General features: G+C 61.7%; 1 protein-coding gene and 1 long non-coding RNA gene across 3 annotated transcripts; both read right to left on the reverse strand.

Annotated features, from left to right (window-relative positions):
• Nucleotides 1-736: 736 nt before the first annotated feature.
• Nucleotides 737-1,399, reverse strand: LOC117641604. The gene is made up of 4 exons (XR_004587493.1): nt 1,257-1,399; nt 1,115-1,173; nt 945-1,036; nt 737-862 (listed from the first exon to the last, which is right to left on the reverse strand). It is a non-coding gene; the product is annotated as an uncharacterized LOC117641604 (long non-coding RNA).
• A 67-nt stretch (nt 1,400-1,466) lies between these two features.
• Nucleotides 1,467-24,110, reverse strand: LOC117641421 (carbohydrate sulfotransferase 6-like). 2 transcript variants are annotated; one of them, XM_034378718.1, is made up of 7 exons: nt 23,819-24,110; nt 6,341-6,512; nt 4,904-5,049; nt 4,585-4,820; nt 4,319-4,517; nt 4,053-4,232; nt 1,467-3,958 (listed from the first exon to the last, which is right to left on the reverse strand). In XM_034378718.1, the coding sequence occupies exons 1-7, from the start codon at nt 23,863-23,865 to the stop codon at nt 3,640-3,642; spliced, it is 1,299 nt and encodes a 432-aa protein (XP_034234609.1). In that variant the 5' UTR covers nt 23,866-24,110; the 3' UTR covers nt 1,467-3,639. The 2 variants fall into 2 exon arrangements, with proteins under 2 accessions (XP_034234609.1, XP_034234608.1); XM_034378717.1 differs by lacking the exon at nt 23,819-24,110 and adding an exon at nt 18,436-19,405.
• Between the last annotated feature and the right edge of the window lie 873 nt (nt 24,111-24,983).

A 24,983-nucleotide genomic window follows, 5' to 3' on the forward strand; every position in this document is an offset into this window, starting at 1 on the left:
CGGCGTCCTGGTCCACGGGGCTCGGGGCCAGGGTGCGGCCCAGACGGTGCCCGGGATCGTTCTTCGGGATGCGACGGCGCGCGGTCGCAGTGGTCTCCTTGCCGCGGTTCTGCCGCTGCCGCTGCTGCAAGTTGGAATCATGCACATGACGCCCGCCACACAGCCGGGCGGTCGGGGCCACCGAGGCGGTGGTGCTGCATGTCTGACCCGGCGCTCGTATTCCAGGTTCTCCTGCTTTATCTTGAAGGCCAGGCGGATGGCGCCGACGTCGGCGGCCACACGTGCGCGCTGGGCGGGCTGGGCGGGCTGGGCAGACTGGGCGGCTCCGTCGGGGGGCCTGGACTGGCTGCCCGTCGCGTTGTCGTGTTTGTTACGGGGCCCGTTAGCCGACTCCCGCGACGACCCCTGTGCCCAGGACAACTCGCGTCAAAGTCCGGCCGTGCCTCGCGCTGCCGTAAGGACGCCGTCGTGGACCTCCAAGCGACCGCACCAAGGACGTGGCGACGGGTGGCGGGCCCGGCGGGTTGGTGAGCTGGCTCCAGGGCACCAGGGCCTGCGGCCACGTCGGCGGCCATGTCGGCGGCACGGACCGCCGTGAGCTGCGCGACCCCGAGGCGCGCGAGGCGGTGCTGAAGGCCGAGGACGTGTAGCTGGCGCTGAGGCTAGGGCCACGGCTCGGACCGCGGCTCGGACCACGGCTGGGGCCAAGGCCGTGGCCAAGGCCGTGGCCGCGTGGGGTGGAGGCACCGCGGGGCTGGCCGTTGAGCCGGTACCCCAGCCTGGAGGCGGATCCTTGGCCCAGCCCCGGCGACCCCGCCAGCCTGTGCCTGGCTAGCCACCGCTCCCGCCGTTCCTGCTCGCGCTGCGGACCGGGGGCCGGACGATAGGGGTAGGAAAGAACCCCCGACCGCGCCTCAGCGGACTCCACCACCCCACCACCATACTTCTCTCTCCTTGGCCTTGAAGTGGCTCAGGTCTCTCTCGTACCGCCGCTGCTGCTGCTGGCGCGCCTCTGCCAACTCGGTTCGGAACGCCACTGTAAGGGCAACGCCACTTTCTTAAGTGACTGAAACATGGCCATGGTTGAGGTGCACGACACCGTAAGACCGCCTACTTGAGTACTGCTCGTCCTGTCAGAGACCCACTCGGTTGTAGTCCCGTCCTCCTCTGCCACTGCAATGCAAAGCGGGCTCATGCTGATGACATGCGGGTTTCAAAATCGGCGCGCCTGAATTTTAAGGAGGTCCGTTGCGTACTTTTGCTTGGTGGAAGGGCAATGCGTCTGCATGCCGCAGGGCAGCTGGTATTTTTTTTCTTTTCTTTACTTCATTTTATTTTTGTCACACTTCACTTTGAATTTGGCGTTGTCTTGACTACAGCCAACAATTAAGTCCAATTGGTTGAAGAAAGGGATTGTCAATTGTTGCCAATTTGAAGGAAGTTAGAGGAAATAAAAGGGCACAGGATTGTTTTGCTTTTCCACTCATTCTTTTATTTTTGTGACATGGCACACAGAATGTCACATACCATTCCCAGAAACTCCACAGCTCCATGCATAAAACATCAAAAATGTAATAACTTGGTCCATTATTTCCAAAATTTCTTCAATATTCCTTCCAACTTTACATAACAAACTTTCAGGTGTGAAAAAAATATCTGATATGAATGGTACATTGGTCACTCCTTATCAATATCCAGGAATAATATTGAATCGCTTTTTGATCACAAAAGGTCTTAGCAGAAATAATGTGTGCTCCTGTGGAAGCTACATTTTACATAATGATCTATACACTAACAACTCTATGAATGTGTCAGTGGTTTGAACATGGAACTAAGCCCTGACACATACGTTCTTCTCATGGAGAGAAAGAGAGAGAGAGAAAAAGAGCACCGCAAATTAAGTCTCAAACAAATTACTACTTTTAAGTTTTCTGAAAGACTAAAGCAGTGTGGGTGAGCATTTCAATTTTTAAATGATAAAGAAAAACAACCATAATGGGAAAGGATTGACAGACTAAGCTACTATAAAGAAATGGAAGAACAGTACACTGACCTCCATCTGCAAAACAGTATTGAGAACCACAAGGATGACAGGATTAGAATGGAGTACAAAAAGAAAGGTCAGCAAAGAAGCTTGTTTCAAAGTGGAAAATATTAATTAGCATTACATTCAGATGCAGTGCAGTCACCTTGATACAAGGTAATTTATTTACAATATTTATTCACTCGACCCTTAATTTAAAGAAAGACAAGACCTTTTGTTGTTTTCTTATCAACAATATAACAAAGTAAGTAACAGTAATTTTCCTTATGGAAAACCAATTAAGTGAGCATTGATGGTTTTTGTAATAGAATTTTAAGTGCCTATTTCACATCCCAATAATGGTATAAAAATACAGTGAAGGGATGTAGCAAATTAATTTTTTCTAGATGTTATTACATCAGTGCTCTTTATCCAAAATGGAGGCAAATACGGTACGATCCTGCTGTCCATATAGACAGTGCCCAGCCAGCACTGACACAGTGGCCCTTTCCAAAAAATGAGGTTCTGGTCCCTCTGTTCTTTTAAAAGGTATGGTCAATTTATGATTAAAACACACAACAATTGTACAAAGTTACCCTGTCCACAATGTGTCTTCATTAGAAGATTTAGCAATAACAGCTTCACATTGAATTACCATTTTACTATGAAGTCGGGCAAAATCCATATATCTGAGTTTTGATTTTTGAGTAATGCTGGCTAAGTTTCTTGACGATAACAACTATAAGTAAGCTTTGTTTTAAGTCACATTGAAAATTCAACTCAGTGTTCATCCCCAATCAAGCAAGCCCCTCTGGAATAAATATTGTGCAAAAAAATATTGCACAGTTGCATATTTTGTGCGCTTTTTAACACTACAGTACATAAATCTTAACAGCAATAAATATTTTTATCAAAATATGATCACAGAAGTTCCCCATTAAAGTAACAGTTATTGCACTTGTAGCTAGTACTCAAACAGTTCTCACAAATTGCTCTAATTAAACAAAGCACATGCTTTACAAAACAACACTACAACAATTAATAAAATAAGCTATTGTAATGTACTCAGAATATATTTTTTGTCATTTGAGAACCCATGAAAGTTAACAGTGTCATAGTTCACGAATTATAAAACATAGTGCTTGGAATGATAATGATTAGCTTTGTGCTTTGTCTCACATTTGAGCTGCATGTTACAAAATTCTAAACATATACATAAATATTAATATGAGCACCTATCACAACAAATCAGTAACAAAATGTCTTAAACAGTTCTAGTAGAAACAAAATCTAGTACAGTAATAAGTCAGCTTTGGTGCTTTGCAGCAATGGATTGGCAAAATATTATAAGCCAAATGTGACTTGAAATCAATCACCACAGTACAAAATGTACATCAACCTTTCAAACTATAATAATAAAATTAGATCACACAATTTATTGTACAGTAAGACATTTAATGTATGTCTGGATTCCATGAGGACAGTACACTTTATACTTATAAAAGAATTTTAAAATAATAACTAATAAAAGATGATCCAAACAGATCCAAACATAAAAGCCAAGAAACAGTTGTATCAAAAAAAATTAAAGGCTGTGTTCAGCTAAAATGCACGGCTCAGTGCAAAGAGTAATTACCCAGCGGGTTGAACTCTCGTTGGTGCCTTATGCTCATAGCGGGAAGATAGCCCCAGATCTTCATGGCCTCGCGACAATCATGCTGTATTTTATGGACCCTATCATGACTTAAATCCTGCCGCCAATGAAATGGTGCAGACTTGGAATTTCGATATGTTGAAGACACTCCACCAACATCAACTTTAGTGTGGGTGTCAAGGAACTCCTGCACGGCAGGGTGGAAGTCAAGCCCAAACAAATCAAACAGCTCTTGCACTTTCTTGTATGGCTCTACAGATAAATCCTCGTATCTCATGGCCCTTAAAAGAGAAAACAGAAAAAAAAAGAAAAGAAAATCAATAAAGAAATCAAAAACTCGTATCGAATAATTGAGATTTCTGCGACTTGACGTACCTGAATCTTCCAGGGTACAATTTGGATAGGCGTACAGCTGCACTGTAGTCAGACACCAGGTCTTTGCAGAGGTGCTTTGGGTCGGAGCAGTCTGGCTTGCCCGGGCACCAGTCCCTGTGCAGGCGGCTCTGGAGGGTGCCTCGCGGGTCGCGCACCAGGAGGGCCACGCGTATGTTGAGGCTGGCGAGGCGAAAGGGAAACACTCGCATTACTTCCAGACCTCCAGACCCCCAGGCGCAGCAGTGCCGGACTCTGCTCGGCCTTACCTGGGGTCGGCGAGGAGCTCCTCCATGAGCCGCAGTCGGAGACGCACCACCTTCATGGACTGGAAGGGGAACAGCCTGCAGAACGCGTTGAGGAACCGTGGCCGCCAGCAGAGGTCGGGTCTGCGCTGGCAGGCGTCCCAGAGGCGCGTGTTGTGCGAGAACAGCCACGTGTGGTCCGGCCCGTAGTCGAGGTACTCCTCTGCAAAGACAACGTGCCATCACCAAGTTCGGTTTGCTAGGAAGGGCCACGCCGCCGCGCTACTCACTCTGGTTGGTGTAGTTGCAGTGCAGCAGGTCGCGCAGCGTACCGACGGCGCCGTGCGCCAGCGGCTCGCCGCGGACCTGCACGATGTCGAGGTGCAGCAGCGGCTCGTAGTGGTAGAAGTTGGCGGGGTGCGCGTGCAGCACGTCGCCCAGGAACGTGGAGCCCGACCGCCACGTCGTCACGATGACGGAGCGCACGGGCTGGCCGCCCAGCTCGGGCACCAGGTCGCTCAGGGCCCTGCGGGGGTGGAGAGGACAGTCAGCACACTGCCACACACCGGCCGGGACGTCCCTCAGTCCCTTGCTACCGCTTGCTACTGCCTGGCGCTGACGTTGTTCTTGCCGGCCGGGTACCGGTACCCCGACATCTCCTCGGCGATGACGAGCCTCTGCTGCTGGATCACGCCCTCCATGTCCAGGGAGCGGTTCGCGCCCGCCCACGCCTCCAGCTCCGCGCTCGACCAGCTCTGCAACGCCAACACAAGCCAAGTCAGAACGCAACGCACGCCTAATGTCACTCACGACGGAAAAGCCGCCGGAAGCCGAACAAACAACACTCCCCAACACGATACAAGCTAATGTGAACAAAAGTACAACGGACAGATTTTCACTGTGATGAAGAAAGCACACAAACACCTCGACCCCGGGCCAGGCCGGGCTAGTCGGGCAGTCGGGCGCCTGCGGACTCGAGGGTAGGCCAGCCCGCCGCGGCCCGCGCAGGCGCGTGCTGCAGGGTTGCCTATCCCCGACTCGACGGGCGCGCCCAGCACCAGCCCCCGGCACTGAAGCGGAGTCTAATGAAAGACTGGTGGACGGAGGGACAGGGGCACACACACAGCAGCAGGCTGGGAAGGGTGGACCAGGCATAAAGGGGAGGCTGGTAGCACGGCCAGCACGGCCAGCGCGGCCACTCAACACAACAACTAACACACAAACAAACGTCCCAGGGCGAGGCGAGGCGCACGTCTCGAGGGGCGTCTAAGCTGGACGGGAAGGGGAGGGAGGGGAGGGGTCTATGCCTGCCGGATAAGGCATCTCACAACATGATGGGTCGGCAGCACGGGCAGCACGCGCGGAGGACAATGCAAGGGCTGGTGAGGGTTGGTGCGGGCCGGTGAGGGGGCGGGCGTAAATCACATCAACACAAGCCGGGGCCGCACTGCGCGGCACGGCGCGGCACGGCACCCCCGGCGCGATGCTCGCCTGCAGGTCGGGAAGTGCCGTCCGGACGGGGCTGTCGGAGCCCCCGGGGCCCCCGGGGACAGGACGGCGGCCGGCGGGCACGGACGGCACCAGCGGGGCCAGCGGGGCGGGCTGCACCGCCTGCCCCTCCTGCGCCTCCTGCGCCTCCAGGTCCATCTGCAACACAAGTCCTGCTGGGTCCGACGGTCCGAGCCACCACGAAGTCGGCCGCCAGTCGCCGTGCACGGGCGGGGCGGCATGCCGCAGCCTGCAGTGCCGTGGCAGTGGCGTGGCAGTGGCGTGGCAGTGCCGCGGCTGGGGCCGAAGGGAGGACGAATTCGCTTCGCCGTGGCCTGCAGTCTAGTTGGGCGAACTGCACCGGCCGCCGCATTGCAGACAGGCGTTGCGGACGGCCGTTGCATGGCTTTGATTTGAGTGGCCGGGGAGGAAGGGGCGGGGCGGCGCTTCGAAGGGCCGGGCCCTCGGCAGCCCTCCGCCGGGGCGGCCCTGCATCGCCTCCCTAATGACCCCTCCCCAGCCTAGCCAGCAGTGTGGCCGAGTGCTAAGTCTGCTCACCTGGATGGTGCGGCCGATGGCCAGGAAGGGCGTGCGCTCCAGGGCGTTGGAGGTGACGAGGCGGTGCGAGACGGCGAGCAGCAGCAGGCACAGCGAGCACGCCAGCAGCAGCCCCAGCGCGCCGACGCGCTGCAGGGCGTGCGGCAGCACCACCCACTTGCGGCCGTCGAGCCTGCAACAGAACGGGACGAGCAGGGCGTCAGCAACGTCATCGGGGGTAAAAAAAATTAAAATACTGAAAGAATAATACAAAGAAAAAACCCGAGGCGGCCTTTTTCCGACGCAAAAGGTTGCTTCGCGGTTGCGACAACGGGCAGGTCGTGCGCAAGCCAACCTGGATCTCGGTCCGTGATCAGGGAATCAGGGAATCGGAAAAAGGCGCCGGCGGGGCCTCTGATTGTGGCGCGGCGCGGCGGGTGACATTTCACGCTTCACGCCCAGCGACCACGCCGGCCAGCCGAGCCGCCAATACGAGATTTCCGATGACCAGCTCGCTTTCTTTCGGAAATGACCTCCCCACTAAAAACAGCCGCCGACGCCGACCGACGCGACGCCCACCTCAAAGTGTGCGAGTTCCGTTCATACATCCATTTTTTTTCCCGCGCCGTCTGCGCGAGCGATCCAGAGGCAACAACGCCGAGCGGTACGCGGTATACGCGACGGACGAAATTGCGCAAACAGGAATCGCTCTGCGCTGCGGCTCGGCGTGGCGGCTAGGCTCGGCTCGCGGCCACCGGCAAGGCGGGCAAGGCGGGCACGGCGGGCAAGGCGTGGCGCCAACGAGCCGCATCGGGACGTGACGTGACGCGACGCGACGACACACACGCAGGCTGACGGCCAAGCGTCCGCGGGACGGGACGGACACAAAGGTCGGCCCGGTACCCGTTCAGTCGCCGTTCGCCGTTCACGGGGAAAAGTAACGCAAATTCCTGGGGCGAGTGCGGCCATGCTCCTGGCTCTGGCCATGCTATGCCCATGGCTCCGGCGCTATGGGCATGGCCTGCCGGCCTGGGACCGTTAACGAGGCGAGCGATCCGCGGTGAAAATCCGAGCCACCGCATCCATGCAGACCTTGCAGACCTTGCAGACCGCGCTAACGGTGAGCAGCGGCGGCGGCGGCCGGCCTGCCCGGGGCCTTCCGCGGCGCGGCGCGGCACTGGGTCACTGCTCTGCGGCTCCCGGGGCTCGCGGGGCTCCTGGGCGCCACCGCGAGTCGTGCCTTTGGCCGCGGGCCTGGATCGGCCTGGCCTGGCTGTCTTTGGCCACTGCAGCGGGGCGCAGCGCGCAGCACCATCGTGGCGCGCCGATCGCGCAATTGACCTCAACTACCCGGCCATTGCCGCCAACCGCTGCCTGTTCGACTCGGCCGCGGCCCGCGGCTTCATCGGCTCGTCGGCGAGGCGGTCCCCGCGCTCCACGCCGCACGCGCCGAACGCGATACGATACAAATGTCTCCACAATGGAGACTGCTGCTGCTGCACCCCGAGTCTCGCGAGTCGCGGCGTCGCGGCCGTCCGGGGCGGCGCCATAATGGAATGGAATGAATCACAAGCGACCAGTCAGGCAGTCAATCGGAGAGAAAGGAAGAAAAGTTGGACGGAAAAGGGAAAAGCGTTCGGTTTATCGGGCGGCCGGGATCGTTTTCCATCTCCGGCGCACGGCCGCACGGCGCACGGCTCGCCGCGCGCATCGCCTTGTTGTCGTCGTCAGCGTCGCGACAAAGGCGTCGGCGGCCCGGAAAAAGGACGTTGCATCCGATAATTGGCTGGCGCAACTGGAGCGGACCCAGCGGGCCGCGCGACGCCGGCGGCCACCTCCAACCTCCTTCCCGCGCGGCAAAGCAGCGCCGGCAGGGCCGGCACGGCCTGCAGGGCGTGCACTTTGTCACGACCGCGCCAAAGGCAGCCAAAGGGCACCGGGGAGGGCGGGGCGGGGCGGGGCGGGGCGCGGCGCCTGGACGGCCTGGATGGTACCGCTCGGCACGGCGAAGGGCGGCGGAGGCCCGGTCGTCACAAAGGGCGCGGCGAAGGGTTGGCTGCGCCGCGGGGGCCCTGCGCCCCACGCCCCACGCCCTGCGCCCCGCCGCCGCCCTTACGTCTCGGGCTGCCGTTTTTGACGTCCCGTCCCGCACCCCTCCCAAATGGCGGGGAAGTCCAGGAGGCCGATCTATAAAAGCACTGCATAGCCCGGCCGGGGCGCGGCGTGCGGACTGCCAGTCTGCACGGCCCGCCGCCACTGCGGCTACAGTGAAGTGCACAGCTACATGCACACATGAACGGCGCACCTTGGCCAGGACGGCAGCCAATGAGGCGCCCTCGTTGGCACAGGAGATTCGGGCCGTCCGCGAAACACGTAAAGCGCGACGCGGGCGGCGCCTAACTGTACCAGTGTAGGTACGCCCCGAGATTGGGCAGGCCGGCAGGGCCGCCTCTCACAGTGCAGGCGCGGTTCCCGGTTCCCATGGCAACGGCGGTCGCGAGGACGGTCCCCGTGCGCCGTGAGCAGGGAAGTACAGTTTGCATTTGCGGGACGCTGCCCCCCCCCCTTCTCCCCTCACATATTCGTCCGGTTTCGGTGCTGCAGCCAGCCAGCCTGGCCCACGGGTGCACACACGGAACAATGCATAGTACCGCCCCGCCCCGGCCGAGCCGAGCGCCGCCGCCGCCCGAGTCCCAGGAGGAGGCGGTCCCTGAGGCGGTCCCATGGGCCCCGGGCCGTCCCGGGCCGTCCCGGGCGGGCGAAGCGCGAAGCGGGCCCACCTGCACCGTTAAGTCGCGGAAATTTGGAGTAGCAGTACACTGCCGGGGAAGCCGAACCTCCACACTCAGTTCCCCGCGCACACACTGGCATACGCTCAGAACGGCTCAGAATAACCGCGTCAAGAGCCAAGAAATTCAGTGAATTTGCCTGAAACATTCTACATTGTGATTGGTTCAAGGAACGACCTTTCGGGGTGTCGGCTCGGCTAAACGAACACTAAAAAGTGCATAGAAAGGCGACGTTGGCGCGCGCCGGCCGCGGGATGACTTTTATATTATTTTAATGTCGCGAGGTGGAGGCGGAGCAGGAGGATGGAGGAGGGAAGGCCTTGGCGCGCGCCGACGCGCCTGGCCGTTGCGGCATCCAGGCAAGGCAGGCGGCTGCGACGCTGCGGAGCCTGCTGCCAGGCGGCGGTGGGGTCACGTCGGCGACGCAACCAATGCGTCCTCAATCCTCGATCGCACTTGCCCGCCGCACAGTGGATTTGCCAGAAGACCGGCGACGGCGGCCGAAACTCTAGACGCGTTTTGAGCGCGTTTTGAGCGTGTGACCCCACCAATGGATTCCTCGGAGAGCAATCCATTGGTGGGGTCACACGTTCGGTTCGAGTCCTGTTCAGCGACTCTGGAGCTCAAAACGCGTCTAGAGTTTTGGCCGCCTCCACCGGTCTTCTGGCCCGCTGTGCGCCTGGAGGGAGGCCTCTACCTCCCGCCTCGGCGACGCGGCCGGTGCCGGACGGACGGTCCTGGCTGTCATTCCTGGCGGGTCCGGGCGTCCAGGCTGCCCGCTGCGAGGCGTCATCGTGTCGGCGTGACATTTCGTGCCGACGGAGCGGAGCGAGCGGAGCCAGGCCGTCGGACGCCGTCCGTCGGGAAGGGCCTTATGGCGTCCGCGGCGTCCACACCTCATTAGCCGCCAGCAGGGAGAGCCGACCGCCCTGCCCGCCCTGCCCCGCCCTACCCCGCCGACTGCAGCGATCAGAGGGGCTGGCCTGCAATCATGCGGTTTTTCCTGCCCCTCCCGGCCGCCCCTCCGCCAGGCGGCCAAGGGCCCCGTCGCGGTGCTCGTCGCGGTGCTGCTGCGCCGCTGCACGTGACGCCCCTTTCTGCCGACGCAAGGCGGAAACGCGGAAACACCGACGGCGTGCAACTCGCCCCGACGAGCAGGGCCTGCAGGGCCTGCAGGTGCAGCACCAGGAGGACCGAGGCAGGCGTTCGGTTCGGCCCGCGCGGCTCGCAGGCCCCAAAAAGGGCGGCGCGGTGGACGGCGGCGGACGCGCTGAGCGACAGGAACTCATCACGAGCGCGACCAGCGCGACCCGCGCGACACGGAACCCCGCCAAGTGCGAAATGACTTTCACTTCCCGCCGCGCGGCCGGACGGCCCGCCGGGCTGATTAATAACTCATGACAAAGCGAACGGCCGGGCCGGGCTGTTGTTGTTGCTGTTGTTGTTGCACTCGGCGCGCACAATGTGGCGTTTACCGTTACCAAAAGGAAACACAAGTCGGGCACGTAATTAAAACGACAGACTTGCAGCCTGCAGCGCAGACGGCGAGATATCCCGCTCGAGATTAGCATAACCGAGTCATAGTTGCAAATACCGCACAGCATGCATCTGGATGCCGCGCAGCACCGGCTGGCTCCCGCACACTCACACAAATACACGCTCTTTTCCATTTTTATCAGTACAGGTAGCAGTATAGTGCGGAAGCGATCGCCTCACGGCAAGCAGTTGGTTGGCTGGGCGAGGCGCGAGGCGCGAGGCGGTAGGGGCATCCCGCCGTAAACGGCCTGACAAGTGAGGTGGCAACTGCAGCAGTGCAGCAGTGCCACCCAGCCCGACAGGTTCGCGGAGGGCGGACGGGCGGACGGACAGACGACGGCCGGGCGATACATACCGTGCACGCCACTACGCCACTGCTAGCCCGGTGCACGGTGCACAGAGTACACAGTAATTAGCATCGACCCGAAAACAAAGCTCCCTCTGCGGCGGGCGGCGTTTCGTTTTCGTTAATGGCGGCGGCCGGGGAGGTGCGAATAAAAGCAGCCTCCCCCGCCGAGAAGTTGGCCCGGCCGGGCCGCGTGCGGCCGCGTGCTACCCGGTACCCGGGCACACCCCGAACGCGCGGCGCGGGGCGGGCACTTGACTGGAACGCCAGGCATCGCACGTTGATCATGCCGTCCAAGAGCCTAAGCCCGGCCTCGCGGCGCGCGCGGCGCGGCTGGTTCATTAAACCCCCACCCCCTTTTAACAACTCCCTGCTTCACCCTTGCGCCCTGCCGGTGCCCTGCCCGCGGCTCGCCCTGCCCCCGTGGGCCCCTCACGTGAGAAGTCAGTCGGTGGCGTGCGATAAGGACTGCTGCTTTATCGTACACGGCGTCGCACCGCGTCGCACGCCAGTCGCACGCCAGTCGCACGCACCCCGCGCCCGAAATCCGTTTTTGGGGAGGGGGATGTTTCTCGCTTTCTCGCCAATTACTGCCCCTCGTCGTGGGCGGGCAGCACTCCCGCTGTCATTACGAACGATAACCAGGAATGACTGCCATTTTCGTTGCGGATTTGGGATTTGAAATGCATATATCTGAGGCAGCGCAGCGGTTGTGCTCAAAACTCCAGACAGATTGGACTCCAGGCGCCTTTCGGAATGCGGAGCGCCGTGTTCCATTCCGTTCTGGTTTGTTTTCCTTTCGTTGCCGCGGCGTGCCCGCTCGCTCGTGCAGGTCCTAGTTTTTGGGCCGAATCTTGAATCTTTCCCCGCCGCGGCCGCGGGCGGATCGCGTGGCGCCCCGCGGCCCCCTACCCTTTCCGTCGTGGCGCCCTGGCCAAGCCCCTGGCCCCCAGGGCTTTGGCCCCTCGGGTCACGTTATAACCAGAAAAGACCGCGGCCTGTTGTCACGCTGCCACGACTGCGCCACGACTGCGCCGCGCGTACACTGTGTACACACCGTGCCGAGGAAGCAAACACGCTCGGTGGCTGCCGCTGTTCCGCGCGGTGTGTGGCCCCGGGATTCATTCAAGCGGGATCAAAAATTAGGCGACGGTCGACGCGCCCCCTGGTGGCCCCCTGGCCGCCCCCTGGCCGCCCCCTGGCCGCCCCTGGCCGCCCCTGGCCGCCCCTGGCCGCCCCTGGCCGCCCCTGGCCGCCCCTGGCCGCTCAGCACCTCATTGATGGCCAAGTCCGAGGGGCCCGTCGCTGCGCCCTGGCAGTGTCAACAAGGGGGCATCGCAGTAATTCCACGCCGTACCGTGCCCGGGCCCGCGACAGCGCCATTCTGTCTCTCTCGCACCAGTCCGACGGGGCGGCCCCCGACGAGTGCGACAGAGACGGGACGACGAAAACGACTCTTCGGAATCAAGCTAGGCCGGGCCCGCGCACTGCAGCGCTCGGGGCGACTAGTACAAAAAACACAAAAATAATTTGTAGCCGTGAGTCACTTTCGAAGACAGCCTCACGCACAGCACGCACGGCAGGTGACAGCGGAAACAACGCGATGGGAATGGGGGGGGGGGACTTAATGCCAGACGGGTCGAGCGGCCGAGCAGAGGGTGCTTGGGAAGCATGGAACCACGAGGAGGCGAGGCGAGCCTCTCTGGACGTGGGACGTGAGGAGAGGCGCGAACGCGTCAAGGATGTGGTCGCCGCCGTGTGCCTCGCGCGCCTTGACCCTCGGACGGCCTGGCTGGGGAACGCCGAGCCGAACACCGGGACAATGCCTGCGCTGGAAGTCGCGCCTAGAAAAAAGCCAGCCCCTCCACGCACACACACACACGCAACACACACACAGCGGCCCTTAGGCGGAATAATGCATCAGAGTGTGTGCCGTGGGGCCCAAGGCCCTGTCATCAAACGTTCGGCCGATGCCCCGCCCCCCCCTCACCACACGAAGCGGACGCCACGGCGCGCCACGGCCAGAAACAAGGCGTAACTATCGAGTGCGATTTCACGTCGAGGGTTGGCGGCGGTGACACGTTCGTGCCCACCGTGTCGGCCAAATCGCGGGGGGGGGGGGCGTCGTTGGTGTCCGCGGCGCGCGGGGCTCGGCGGTGACGACGCGGCGCCGCGGACAATGCCGACAATACACTGGCCGCGAGACGCGACCGGCCGGGACGTCCAGGGCTCCAGGGCTCCAGGGCGTCCCGCTGCGTACAGAGAAGAGGAGAAAGTGCAAGGCGGCCCGAAGGCCCGAGGCGGCCGCACCGCACGCCCACTATGCACGCCAGCAGACTCATTCGGCGCGCCGTCTCTCTCGCACACGCGGGGCGGGGCGCCCCGCACGGCGGTGAGAGAGAGACCGCGCCGAGGACGACTCTCGGAATGAGTCCGCTGTGGGTCAGCAGCAGCGGCAGGCGGCTGCGGCGGGTGGCCGAAGTGGCGCCTGCTGCCCAGGCCGCAGCACTGCGCGGTGTACCATGCGGTGTAGGTACGCGGCGCGGCTCGCGGAGAGCCTCTTCTCGGGTAACTGTAGTGCGAGTGGCCGTGCCGACCGGCCACGTCCGCGCCGCGCCCCGCCTCGCCTCGGCCAGCGCGGCCGGCGCTTACTAGAGCGTGGACGTGGCATTTGCCGGCATTTGCCCAAGGCTCGGCCGAAAGGCCAACCACCCCGGCGGGCATCGCCAAGACTACATAAGCCCTCGCGAACAGCGGCCTGATTGGGGGATCCAAGTCAAGCCTCGCGAGGCGTGAGCCCCGCCCCGCCCCGCCCCGCCCCGCCATTGGCGGTCGATAAATATTGCGGGCTAAGCAGGTGCAGCGAGGGGCCTAACTGACAGGCCAAGGCAGCCCGACGAGGGCACGCCGTGTGTTCCGTGTCAGCCTCGCCCCGCCCATGCCGATCGAAGGCTGCCGGCCGTTCACAGTTCACGCCGTTCACACAACACACAGCGGTGAGGAAAGCTCACTCGGCTTTCCGCGCTCCGTGCCGTGCCGCGCCGCGCTGTCTCCCGCGGCATTGCCCTGGCCGCACAACACACACACACTTGCACACACACACTTGCACACACACACACACACACACACACACACACATGCGCATGCCGGAAGCAAAGCCCAAACGGCCGGCTTTATGGCGCGGGCCGCTGTGCAGCCCTTGAATGATTGAGGGTGACATCGGCTCGACCCGCCCCGCCCCGCCGCGCCCCGACCCGCCGCAAGGACCGAACTAAATAATGACGCGCAGTGGTGCGACGCGCGAGGCCCGAGGCGGCCGATACGTCATCCCTCGGAAAAAGCTGCCGCGCGCACACACACGCACACACAAACACACGCACACACACACACAAACACTCGCTCCAGCATCCGCCGGCGGCGTCTGGTTGCGCACGCCCGGCAAAACACCTCCACGCGGCGCAAGCCTCGCAGGCCTCCTCGCCGCGCCGGTCACCGCACTGCACCGCACCCACACCCAACCCCACCACAGCGACGACAGCTGTCACGCACCTTTCCCTCTCCCTTCTTTTCCAGTGTGCCGAACAAGGAGTCGCGGGGCTAGCGCGGGGCTAGCGCGGGGACGGGTCGCCGCGCCTTGAGCCCCGTGGGCCGCGGGGCCGCGGGTGAATCATTGCGATACAGGGAGGGGGGAGGGGGCGGCTAGACTGTAAAGGGAAATGTGCGCGGCCGCGCGCCGAGGGCCCTCTGTATACGTTACGTTACCTACGCCCCGCCGCCCCCGCCGCCCCCGCCGGGATCGAACGTTGCAGCGGCGCGGCGGCGCGGCGCGGAGGGGTCCTCCTGATTCCTCCCAACGTGGCGTGCCATCAATCATCCGTGTTGACGAATTTCCGGTTCCGCGCGAGAACTGCTACGGCGATGTCACGACGGGGAGGTTCGGGGGTGGGGCGGTATTTGCGTGCGTTTTGTGCCGCGCGTCACACGACAGACGTGTCGCGTAGACCGACACGGCAAAGCCTCCGACGAGCGCCTCAGAGTCTCGGCGTCGCGAGGGCGCGGGGGCCCTGGGCCTCGCGAGGTGCGCGTTGCAGGCGTTGCAGAGCGGGCGCCCGGCTGGACCGGCTTGGAAAGCGGCGTTTCATCGACGCCCCCGCGCCGCGACCGCCAGGTAACCCCTCCCCTCCCCCTCCCCCTCCCCCTCCCCTCCCCTCCCCCGCCGAATGCTTTTACTCTCCTCGCAGCGCATCGCGCACCGCCAACCCGTGCCAAAGCAAGCAGCGAGGAGCGAGGAGCAAGGCGAGCCGCGCGGCGCGGACCGCGGACCGGACCACCTTGCAATCCGCCAATCCCCCTCCAGCCCCTCCAGTTCCCCGGTCTCCAGCAACAACTTTCACGCGCACTGCGCCCGCCGCCCGCCCGTCTCCAGCGAGGCTCCAGCGCTGCAGGCAGACCGCAGGCAGACTGCAGGCGGCTCCAGGGATGCGGACCAGACAGGCCGCACGACACCGCGACAGCGCGACACGCATGCAGCATTGAACGGGGGGCGTGTCATCGCCGGCCTGCTGTGCCGCTTTGCCACCTGTCACGCGTCACGCGCCGAGCGGCACCTGCCAACGAGCAATCCGGCTCCATAGCAGCGAGGAATCCAGGCCGAAATGAAAAGGGCGGCCCTTCGCTGGAAAAGTCGAAAAGTGCAGCCATGCGTTCCCGGCCGAACCGGAGTGCCCCCCTCCCCCTCCCCCTCTCCACAAAGGGCACGCAGCGCGCGAGCTTTCCGAATTTGACGTGCGAGACAAGGCCCCACCCAGCGGCCCGCTTACGCCCAGGCCAGGCCCAGGCCGCGCGCACAAGTTTATAAGCCTTCGGAGGCCGGGCCGGGCCGTGGCCGGGCCGGGGTTGGCCGGGCCGGGGTTGGCCGGGCCGGGGTTGCCTGCCGGCCGTGCCTGCCAGGGTCCGCCAGGGCCGGCGCGCGGAGCGCCACTTCGACCATAAAAGATGGGAAAAGTTGGACTCGTTTTGACCACGGCATTGAAGAGACGCAGGGACGCAGTGCGGCTGGCAAGCTGGCCATCACCGCCAGGATTATTTCGGCCTTTTTCTTCCAGGGAGTCGCAATGACGCGATAAGTCGCGAGGCGGGGCTTCACCCTTTCGGTTCGGCCCGCGGGAAAGGGGAGGGGGTGCTCTTTGATCGGGGCCCGCCGCGGGCCCGCGATGACGAAATGTTGAGTACACTGCAAGGCGCCGCCCGCCGCCGGGCGTGGGACGAGGCGTAGCGTCGCGTAGCCTACACACTGCAGAAGCCAAAAGCCCCCTCACCTCACCGCACCTGGCCTCCGCGGAGCCGCGAGCCTCCCGCACGCAAACCCACGATCAGACGTGGGGAAAGGGGGGAGGGGGATGGAGGGGTTGATAAAACGCTCAAATTACGGCGACCCAAAGCGGCCAGCGCCCTGTGCACGCGGCGCCGCGCGGAGCTCCGCCAGCGGACTCGATACGCCTTCCATCCATGGCGACGGACATTTGCCTGGGCGGCGTGGCGGCGCCGCCCCGTGGGAGTGCGAGAGAGACAGCGCGACCCTTCTGCACCGCACCGCGGCCCCGCGCCCTTTGCCGCGGCGCTGCCTGCAAATTGCAAGCACTCGTGTGTGCACCACAAGGGCACCACGCTATGCCGCGCCGAGGCGGAGTGCAACTTCACCTACGCCGTCGGAAACATATTCAACCAAGTTTTAGTTTGTCGCCCCGACTGCGCCTATTGCCGCACCGCCGCACCCCGCCACGAAGGGGAAGGAGGAGGGGCGGGGGAGGGGGAAGCCCTTCAAGGACGGTGGGGCGTACCGTCACGCCCTGGCCACTCGGGCCACTCGGGCCACTCCGCAAAATGAGTACACTGTCACAAAGGCGGCGGCGGTCTGCGCGGTGCACACACCAACACAAACACACACAGAGGTGCCGTAAATGCAAGTGGCTCGTCCGCCCCGCCCGCGTCGACTGGGCGGAGGAAACCGAGAGTGCGGCGGGAGGCCGGAGGTGATTCCCCGTTCAACGCTCCCCTCGCCCCTCGGCCGTCTGGCCGCGCCGACCGGGCCGGGCCGGGCCGGGCTGAGGGCCGCATGCCAGATGGCAGCCAATGGCAGCCAATGCGCTGCACTGCCCTGCACTGCGCCCCTTTCTCTCCGAGGTCCGCGTCCGCGGGCCGGGCCGTTCATTGTGACCAAGAGGCGCTGGGAAAGCGGTCACGCCGAAGCCGAAGCTTGCGAAGCTTGCGAAGCTCTGTGCGCTGCGCTTCCCGGCGGCGTCCTCAAGGCGCCGAGCGGTCGGCCAGCGCGCCAGCCAGCAGCAGCGCCAGCCACGCCGTGCACGCTAACGGGACGGCGGCGCCCCGCTCCGCCCCGCCGCGCCACGCCGCCCAGAGCAACTCTTCATTTTCACTCAATTGGCGATTCGCAATGAGACGCAATCCGACACACTTTCTTTTCCCTCCCGGACACCTCGTTCCTTGATTCCCAAGATTCCCAGTGTCCTGTCATCGCCGCGCTGCCTGGCCGCCTCGCCCGCCGCGCCGACCGGAAACGGAGGCAGCGATACCGCGCCAAATTCAGTGGGGAGGGGGAGGTCGGAGTAAGAAACACTAAGTGACGCGGCAGTGGGTCGGCGCCGGAGAGGCCGGCACGCCGGAGGGGTCGGCGAGGGGTCGGAGGTCACCGGAGTCAATCTGGATCGCGAGGGGCCGAGACGAGAGAGACCGACGGGTGCGGGTGGGAGTCGACGGGCTGGCCCGGCTGGCTGGCCGACCGGCTGGTCAAGCTGGTTGGGCGCCAGCCAAAAGCAGCAGCTGGGACGGACGGGACGGACGGGACGGGGCTCACCGCACGCGGAGAGAGCGCGCAGCAGCGCAGCAGTTCGCAGCACGTGGTTCACATGCCTCCCACATGTGCAAGCCGCGCCAGTCGCGGCAAGCCCGGCAAGCCAGTGGGCGTGGGCGGCACTGGATGCACCGCCTGCACCGCCGTGTTTTTGGAGGGTACTTCCGGAGGCGAGGCTCCTTCAAGCCAGGCCCGTCAGGCCGCGGATGCAGACATGCAGACCGCAAGCACGCCGCGAGCCGGTTTGAGGTTCACGGCCAGCCGGTTGGTAATCGTCCGGCTCGAACCCCATTTAGGGTTCGCTCGTGTCAGTGTCATGTTCTCTGTTTCTCCGGCTGCGTTCTGGAGCACAGGCCGCACCGGCCGCACAGGCACGCACCGGCGCGGCGGCCAGTGTGCGTAGCACTGCGTAGCACTGCGTGCCTCCGAGAGATTCTCCCCGACGGACGAGAGGATAGATAACTACAATAACTGGATCCGAAGCGGATCGGCCGGCGGGTGGTGGACGCCGGCCTGGCCGGCCTGGCCTGGCCGGCCTCGCCGCTGGTGGACGAGTGCCGAGTTCCACTGGGCCTACCTCGTCGCGGCATGTCGCTGCCTGCCGAGCAGCGAGGCGGTGTCGCTCGTCATACTCCTGCAGACATTCTTGGCTGGGCCTGGCGGGGTGCTGCAGGTGCTGCTGCTGGAGGGTCCTGGACTCTAGGTCCTGGAGGACGCTGGAGCGCCTCGGCGGGAGGCAGGTTCCTCGACGAGACAGCGCTCCGGCGGCGAGGGGCCTTATGAATAGGCCGTCGCGGGGCGCTGGAGAGGCGTCTGGAGGGGCGTGTGGAGAGGGCCCGATCTCGCCGATCTGGACGGTCTTGTCGTCGAGGGCCTCGACATCGGGGAATGACGGCCGGTTCGTGCGAGCGTTCGTGCGGACATTCGTGCATTCGGCGCTCTTCCCTCCGCACTCAAACAAGTTCCGTGGAAAGCATCGCCGCTGCTCGCGCTGCTCCTGCCCCGCGGTCCTTGCGAGCGGCTCGGCGCGCCGAGCAGTACGTATTTGTGTCAGGCAGCCCGTGTGCTACATTCAGGCCAGACCTAACCTAACTTTCCCATCCTCCACCCGACTTGAAATCTCCACGGCCTGCCGCGGCGGCGTGCCCTGCGACGGGGCCTGCAGGCCTGGAGTCGCGGGGGCAGGCTTAAGGCAGGCACGGCCCGATCAAGGACAAGCTGGGTGCCATTCAGAAGACGGCCGCTGTCCTGGTCGTGGAGCAGGACATCACAGCAGCATCACCAGCGCGACGAGAAGCAGTATGAAGATCATCTTGTTGACTGTCGCCGCGGATGAACTGCGACTTGTTGCAATGTTTGAAGCTGCCCTTGAACACAACGCGGTCGCTGGCAGGAACGGGGAGCCTTTGAGCAAGTGCGGGGGAGGAACGCAGAACGCGGCAGCAAACTTGAAGCGAAAGTCGACGCACGTAAACGGGAGAAACAGAGGGGCGAGCGCGCGAGGTCCAGCCGTACCTCTGTGGCGCGAGGAGTCGCGCAGACTGAGGTTCGGGTTCGGAGCCGCTTCGGAGGACCGCGCGCCGCAGCGCGAAGGCCGTTCGGGTGCACTCGGCTCCGTGCAGCGACGCTCGGCTCGGCTTCGGGCGGCTCGCGGCTCCGGGCGCGCGGCGCGGCGGCCCGTCAAATGGGCCCGCGTGCCGGTCCGAGTCTCCAGGGGAACGGGAAATAAAGTAAGACTCGGACATACAGACTGGAACATAAGGAATCCTGTCAAAGCCGGAGTCTGGAGTCCTCTAGAAAGCTCTTACAGCGAATGATCCCACGTCCGGGATTTTGTTCGCTAGCGCCCTGCGGAAACCGAAGCAAGCGCCAGTGGGTGCAGAAGAGTGGCTTGCCACGCGTGTCGCTTAGGTCCCTACATTACCTCCCTTCGGGGGTGATGTAGGGCTCTAGTGTCGCTGTGTCTCCGTTTGACTTGACGGTTCTGGCCTCCGGGTCTCCGCCGTGTCCGCGAGCCCAGTTATCCGCCACCAATATCCGATACACCTGCCAGCACGCTGCGTTCTGCTCTGCGTGCTGCCTGCCCGGAACGACAACGTACACGGCAGCGCGGTAATTGCAATAAACGACAGGCGGGCACGTCGCGTGCACCCCTTTGGCTGCCTATGCCTGCCTAAGCCTGGCTTTGGCATTCCCCTTCCCAAAGTTTATCGTGTCATTGGCCAGGCAGCCTGTTCGCCCGGCGGTGGGGGCGGGGGGGGCCGCGATGGCGTTCGGGGCTGCACGGCACTTCGGCATAGGCCAGCAAGGCCAGCCCATTGCGCGGCCTTGTCCGGGGGCCACGGTCACGGGGACGACTTGCTATCTCGCATCATCCCCCGTCCCGCACGCCACGCCGCCACGCCTCGACGCCACGCCTCCGCGGCCACAGCGACCTTTCCGCCGCCGTGTCGGATAGCCGTGTTCAGTGAAAAGGGCCGCGCTGGCCGTCCCGCGTGCGTGCTCGCGCGTGCGCAGTGGCGTAGCCAGCGTAGCCCAGCCCAGCCCCGGACCACCTTGCGACTTCCGTCTGCTTCCGCCGGGCCGTCGGCGGGGCTCGCGGCCCTGGTGGCCCTGACGGCCCTCACCCCCACTTTGCATACCGCTTTATCTGATCCGCCCTGCACCGCCATGCACGGCGCGGCGCACGGCAGCGGGCGGCAGCGGGGCCCTCTTATTGTGACGGAGTCGCTGGCGCGGCCACCGCCACGGCCCTGAGCAGCCATGCCCTGGAAATGGTTTTTATGCCTCGAGCCCCCGTGTCGTGGCACGGCCTGCACCCCCACCTACCCCGCGACAGCCCCGCTCACTGTTGCCTGCATTTAGGGGCACGAAAGGGGCGGCGCGCCGCGGCGCCCGTGGTCTCGACTTGGTGGCGTGGGCTGCGGAACCAGTAGTTGTAGGCACTCGCGAATACGTTCGCAAACCGTCCGCTGGGATAATAATTAAGTTGTCAGGACGATACGTGCGCCGTGTGACTCATAACGCGGTATAGTACGCGTTGCAAATATTACCAGGCTATCGCGCTACTGACCGACAGACGTGTCACTGCGTCTGTTTGCCCAACTGCGCTGCACAGGTGCCGTAGTGTCAATCCCAGGGCAGCAGACGCAGAACATCACAGCTGAATCAACGTTTCGGCGGCCTTCGCGGCCTTCCCGCGACCGCCTCGCATGCGTCGAAATGCGCATTCTCTGAGGCAAAACCGTAGGCCAAAACCGTAGGCCAAAAAAAGTATTTCCGCGGGAAATGCTTTTACTTGAAATTCGGCCGTGGCCTGGATATGCAGACGTATCAAGAGGGAAGCGAGTGTGCCTCCACCAGTGTGATGTCTACCACTAACGGAGATAATCGACGTTCAATACACAGAACACTTTACTCAGCCGACTGTCCGATAAACCGAATCCGACGGTACATTTGACCCTGAGCCCCATTTCTATTGATACCATCTACCGCCATCTACTGTTTTCCCCTCTCCACTTTACTGCGGTCTTTGTAGTAAGGCATAGAACAGTGGTTCTCAACCTTAGGGTCGCGACCCCAAGCGGGGTCGCGAAATTTTTTTAAGGGGTCGCGGCGATGCTGGGGTCGTGTTTTAGGCCGATTTTAAGCAGCCACTGCGTCTGATCCGAGGCGGGCATTTTGCTCCCTCAACGGGCAACTGGTCTTTGGACCTTCCTTTAGCATGCCTTTGTTACGGAGTGCAATTATCAGTCTTAGTTTGGGAGCAGTATTGTCTCAAAGTTGGCCGAAACGCTCAGAAATGTCTATGAAAAATCGTGTTTTGGGCCGATTTTAAGCAGCCACTGCGTCTGATCCGAGGCGGGCATTTTGCTCCCTCAACGGGCAGTTGGTCTTTGGACCTTCCTTTAGCATGCCTCTGTTACGGAGTGCGATTATCAGTCTTAGTTTGGGAGCAGTATTGTCTCAAAGTTGGCCGAAACGCTCAGAAATGTCTATGAAAAATCGTGTTTTGGGCCGATTTTAAGCAGCCACTGCGTCTGATCCGAGGCGGGCATTTTGCTCCCTCAACGGGCAGTTGGTCTTTGGACCTTCCTTTAGCATGCCTCTGTTACGGAGTGCGATTATCAGTCTTAGTTTGGGAGCAGTATTGTCTCAAAGTTGGCCGAAACGGTCAGCAGTGTCTTTGAAAAATCGTGTTTTGGGCCGATTTTAAGCAGCCACTGCGTCTGATCCGAGGCGGGCATTTTGCTCCCTCAACGGGCAATTGGTCTTTGGACCTTCCTTTAGCATGCCTTTGTTACGGAGTGTGATTGTCAGTCTTAGTTTGGGAGCAGTATTGTCTCAAAGTCGATCAAAACGGTCGCAAGTGTCTTTGAAAAATCGTTGTGACTATTTTGGTCAACTTTGAGACAATACTGCTCCCAAACTAAGACTGATAATCGCACTCCGTAACAAAGGCATGCTAAAGGAAGGTCCAAAGACCAATTGCCCGTTGAGGGAGCAAAATGCCCGCCTCGGATCAGACGCAGTGGCTGCTTAAAATCGGCCCAAAACACGATTTTTCATAGACATTTCTGAGCGTTTCGGCCAACTTTGAGACAATACTGCTCTCAAACTAAGACTGATATTTGCACTCCGTAACAAAGGCATGCTAAAGGAAGGTCCAAAGACCAACTGCCCGTTGAGGGAGCAAAATGCCCGCCTCGGATCAGACGCAGTGGCTGCTTAAAATCGGCCCAAAACACGATTTTTCAAAGACACTGCTGACCGTTTCGGCCAACTTTGAGACAATACTGCTCCCAAACTAAGACTGATAATCGCACTCCGTAACAGAGGCATGCTAAAGGAAGGTCCAAAGACCAACTGCCCGTTGAGGGAGCAAAATGCCCGCCTCGGATCAGACGCTGTGGCTGCTTAAAATCAGCCCAAAACACGATTTTTCATAGACATTTCTGAGCGTTTTGGCCAACTTTGAGACAATACTGCTCCCAAACTAAGACTGATAATTGCACTCCGTAACAAAGGCATGCTAAAGGAAGGTCCAAAGACCAGTTGCCCGTTGAGGGAGCAAAATGCCCGCCTCGGATCAGACGCCGTGGCATGTTAAAGGAGGGGTCCCGTGGGGTCGCGAAATTTTTCCTGGGGGTCGCGGAAATTTTTGGCTTCAAATTTGGGGTCGCGAGCCGAGAAAGGTTGAGAACCGCTGGCATAGAACTAAAAATAAACAGCGGGATGGGATTGAGTGATCCCGTTCATTCATTCAGTGACGAACATTTTCTTTCTTTTTCCTTTTTCACTTGCAACAGTCTGGGCGCTGGGCGGATTGAGGGAGGTAAGTCATGCGCAGCCGAATGGCCCGAATGTTTCTTTGGTGAACCGCCGCACCGTTCCACCGCAAAACGGTGCTATCCTCCAGCCAGGCTAGGCGTGGACCGCGCCAAGAGCGGGGCGCGGCCGGCGGCGGCGGCGGCGGTGAGCCTGGCGCCCGGAGTGCCGACAGGACAGCGACAGCAAGAGGCACCTGACGCTAAAGGCCCTGAAGGCCCCAAAGGCGCTTCCGCCTCATTGTGGCCGAGGGCGAACTGCTTTCCACGCCATTCTGTGTCCCGACCGAGTCCCTCCCGAGTCCTGCCCCAGCCGTCCTGCCCCGCTGGCCTTTGCAACAATCGGCAGTCCTGCCAGCCTGCCAGTGCCTGCCAGTCGGCGCAGTTTACGGTGCCCGTGCCCGGCCTGGACAACCTGCAGCGGCCCCGCGGTAGCCCTGCGGTCTGCCGACTGATCCAGAGCCATCTGCCTCTCTCGCACTAAAGCGGCGTCCCCCGTTGGTGCGCGAGAGACCGCGACTGAGCATTGCTCTTCGGAATCAGTCTGCTTGTGTCCACTCACAACGGTGCTAGTGCTGCCTTTACCCATGGCAGCCGCACCGCCGGACGGCGTTCTAGTCTAGGACAGCTCACCCTCGGCGACGGTCCGTCGGGCAGAGGAGCCCCTGTCGGGCCACCATGGCGACGACCTGGAGGATGAGTCGCTGGAGGGAGACTCGCCGCGTGTCCGGAGCGTCCGGAGGGGCGGCTGGGTCGAAACGGAAACGTCCGACGAGGAGCGAGGTTGGCGTTGGCGCGGTCGGCGACGTCTCACATGGCCGTGCCCGTCGGCGGGCGTGCGGATGTATGCCCAGTTGCAGTGTGCCAGCGGCAGGTGCCGCCTTGCGCTTGCTGCTCGCGCTTTGCTGCTTGCTGCTTGCGCACTCCCCCCCGGCCGGGCTGAGACTGACGGAGTGGCGGTGCCTCAAGCGCTGGCGGTGGCGCCAGGGGCCAGGGCGGGCCAGGGCGCACGGCAGCCAAATGGTGGCCCGGCGGCCCAGCGAGACAAGCAGGGTTCGGCAAAGACCTCTCCTCCCCTTCCTCTTTTCTTCGTAGATGACGAACAAACTATAATCGCACATCGCACTCGACGCTTTCTAATTAACGAAACCACGACGAATCTCGCAATTCCGGAGGCTAAGCGATTAGCGTAGGACGAATCCGCTCACCCGTTCCCCACAAAGGTGTGCTTGCCCCTGCCCCTGTCCCGGTGGCGCGGGGGCGGGGCGGGGAGCGGGCCACCGACGTGCATTTTCGGATCTGTTATCGTCATCCGCGACGCGAGGCGTGTATGCGCGGCGAGGCAGGCGAGGCAGGCGAGGCAGGCAAGGCAGGCAACGCGAGGGCGCCTCGGATCGGGAAGGAGAGGAAGGAGGGGCGGGCGGAGCATTAGCCCCGTATCTTATCTCGCTCTGGCGTTCAAGGTGGAGCCTAAAGGACCATGGAGGAGCCTGGAGAAACTGAGAGAAACATGTAGCTGCGCCGCGTCTTCGTCAACAATACGAAATGGCATGCGATCATTTGAGGTCCAGCAGCAGCAGCAGCGCCTGCGGACGGGAGGGTAGGCAACCCGTGGAACGCGTAGTCACCACGGCCTTGCCTACCCTGGCACCGACAGGCGCTCCTTGACTTCGGTCTCTGTGTGTCGGGGAAGCTCTTGCGCCGCAAGGGGCCGCAGACTCGAATAGAACGTTCTAGAAAGTTACTTCGTGACCTCAACTCACTTTATTCATGCTCTGAGAGGAAAATTATTTTAGTC

The sequence above is a fragment of the Thrips palmi genome, unplaced genomic scaffold, assembly GCF_012932325.1.
Source record: "Thrips palmi isolate BJ-2018 unplaced genomic scaffold, TpBJ-2018v1 HiC_scaffold_15, whole genome shotgun sequence".
Classification (NCBI taxonomy): Eukaryota; Metazoa; Arthropoda; class Insecta; order Thysanoptera; family Thripidae; genus Thrips; species Thrips palmi.

What these genes read in the sequence shown, in the direction of transcription:
- LOC117641421 (XM_034378717.1), bottom strand. Translation starts at nt 18,488, where the DNA reads ATGACGAGCGACACCGCCTCGCTGCTCGGCAGGCAGCGACATGCCGCG. An exon ending in CAGCGACATGCCGCGACGAG is followed by an intron (nt 6,513 to 18,435) that starts GTAGGCCCAGTG and finishes GTTCTGTTGCAG; the next exon opens with GCTCGACGGCCGCAAGTGGG. An exon ending in TTGTACCCTGGAAGATTCAG is followed by an intron (nt 3,959 to 4,052) that starts GTACGTCAAGTC and finishes TTCTCTTTTAAG; the next exon opens with GGCCATGAGATACGAGGATT.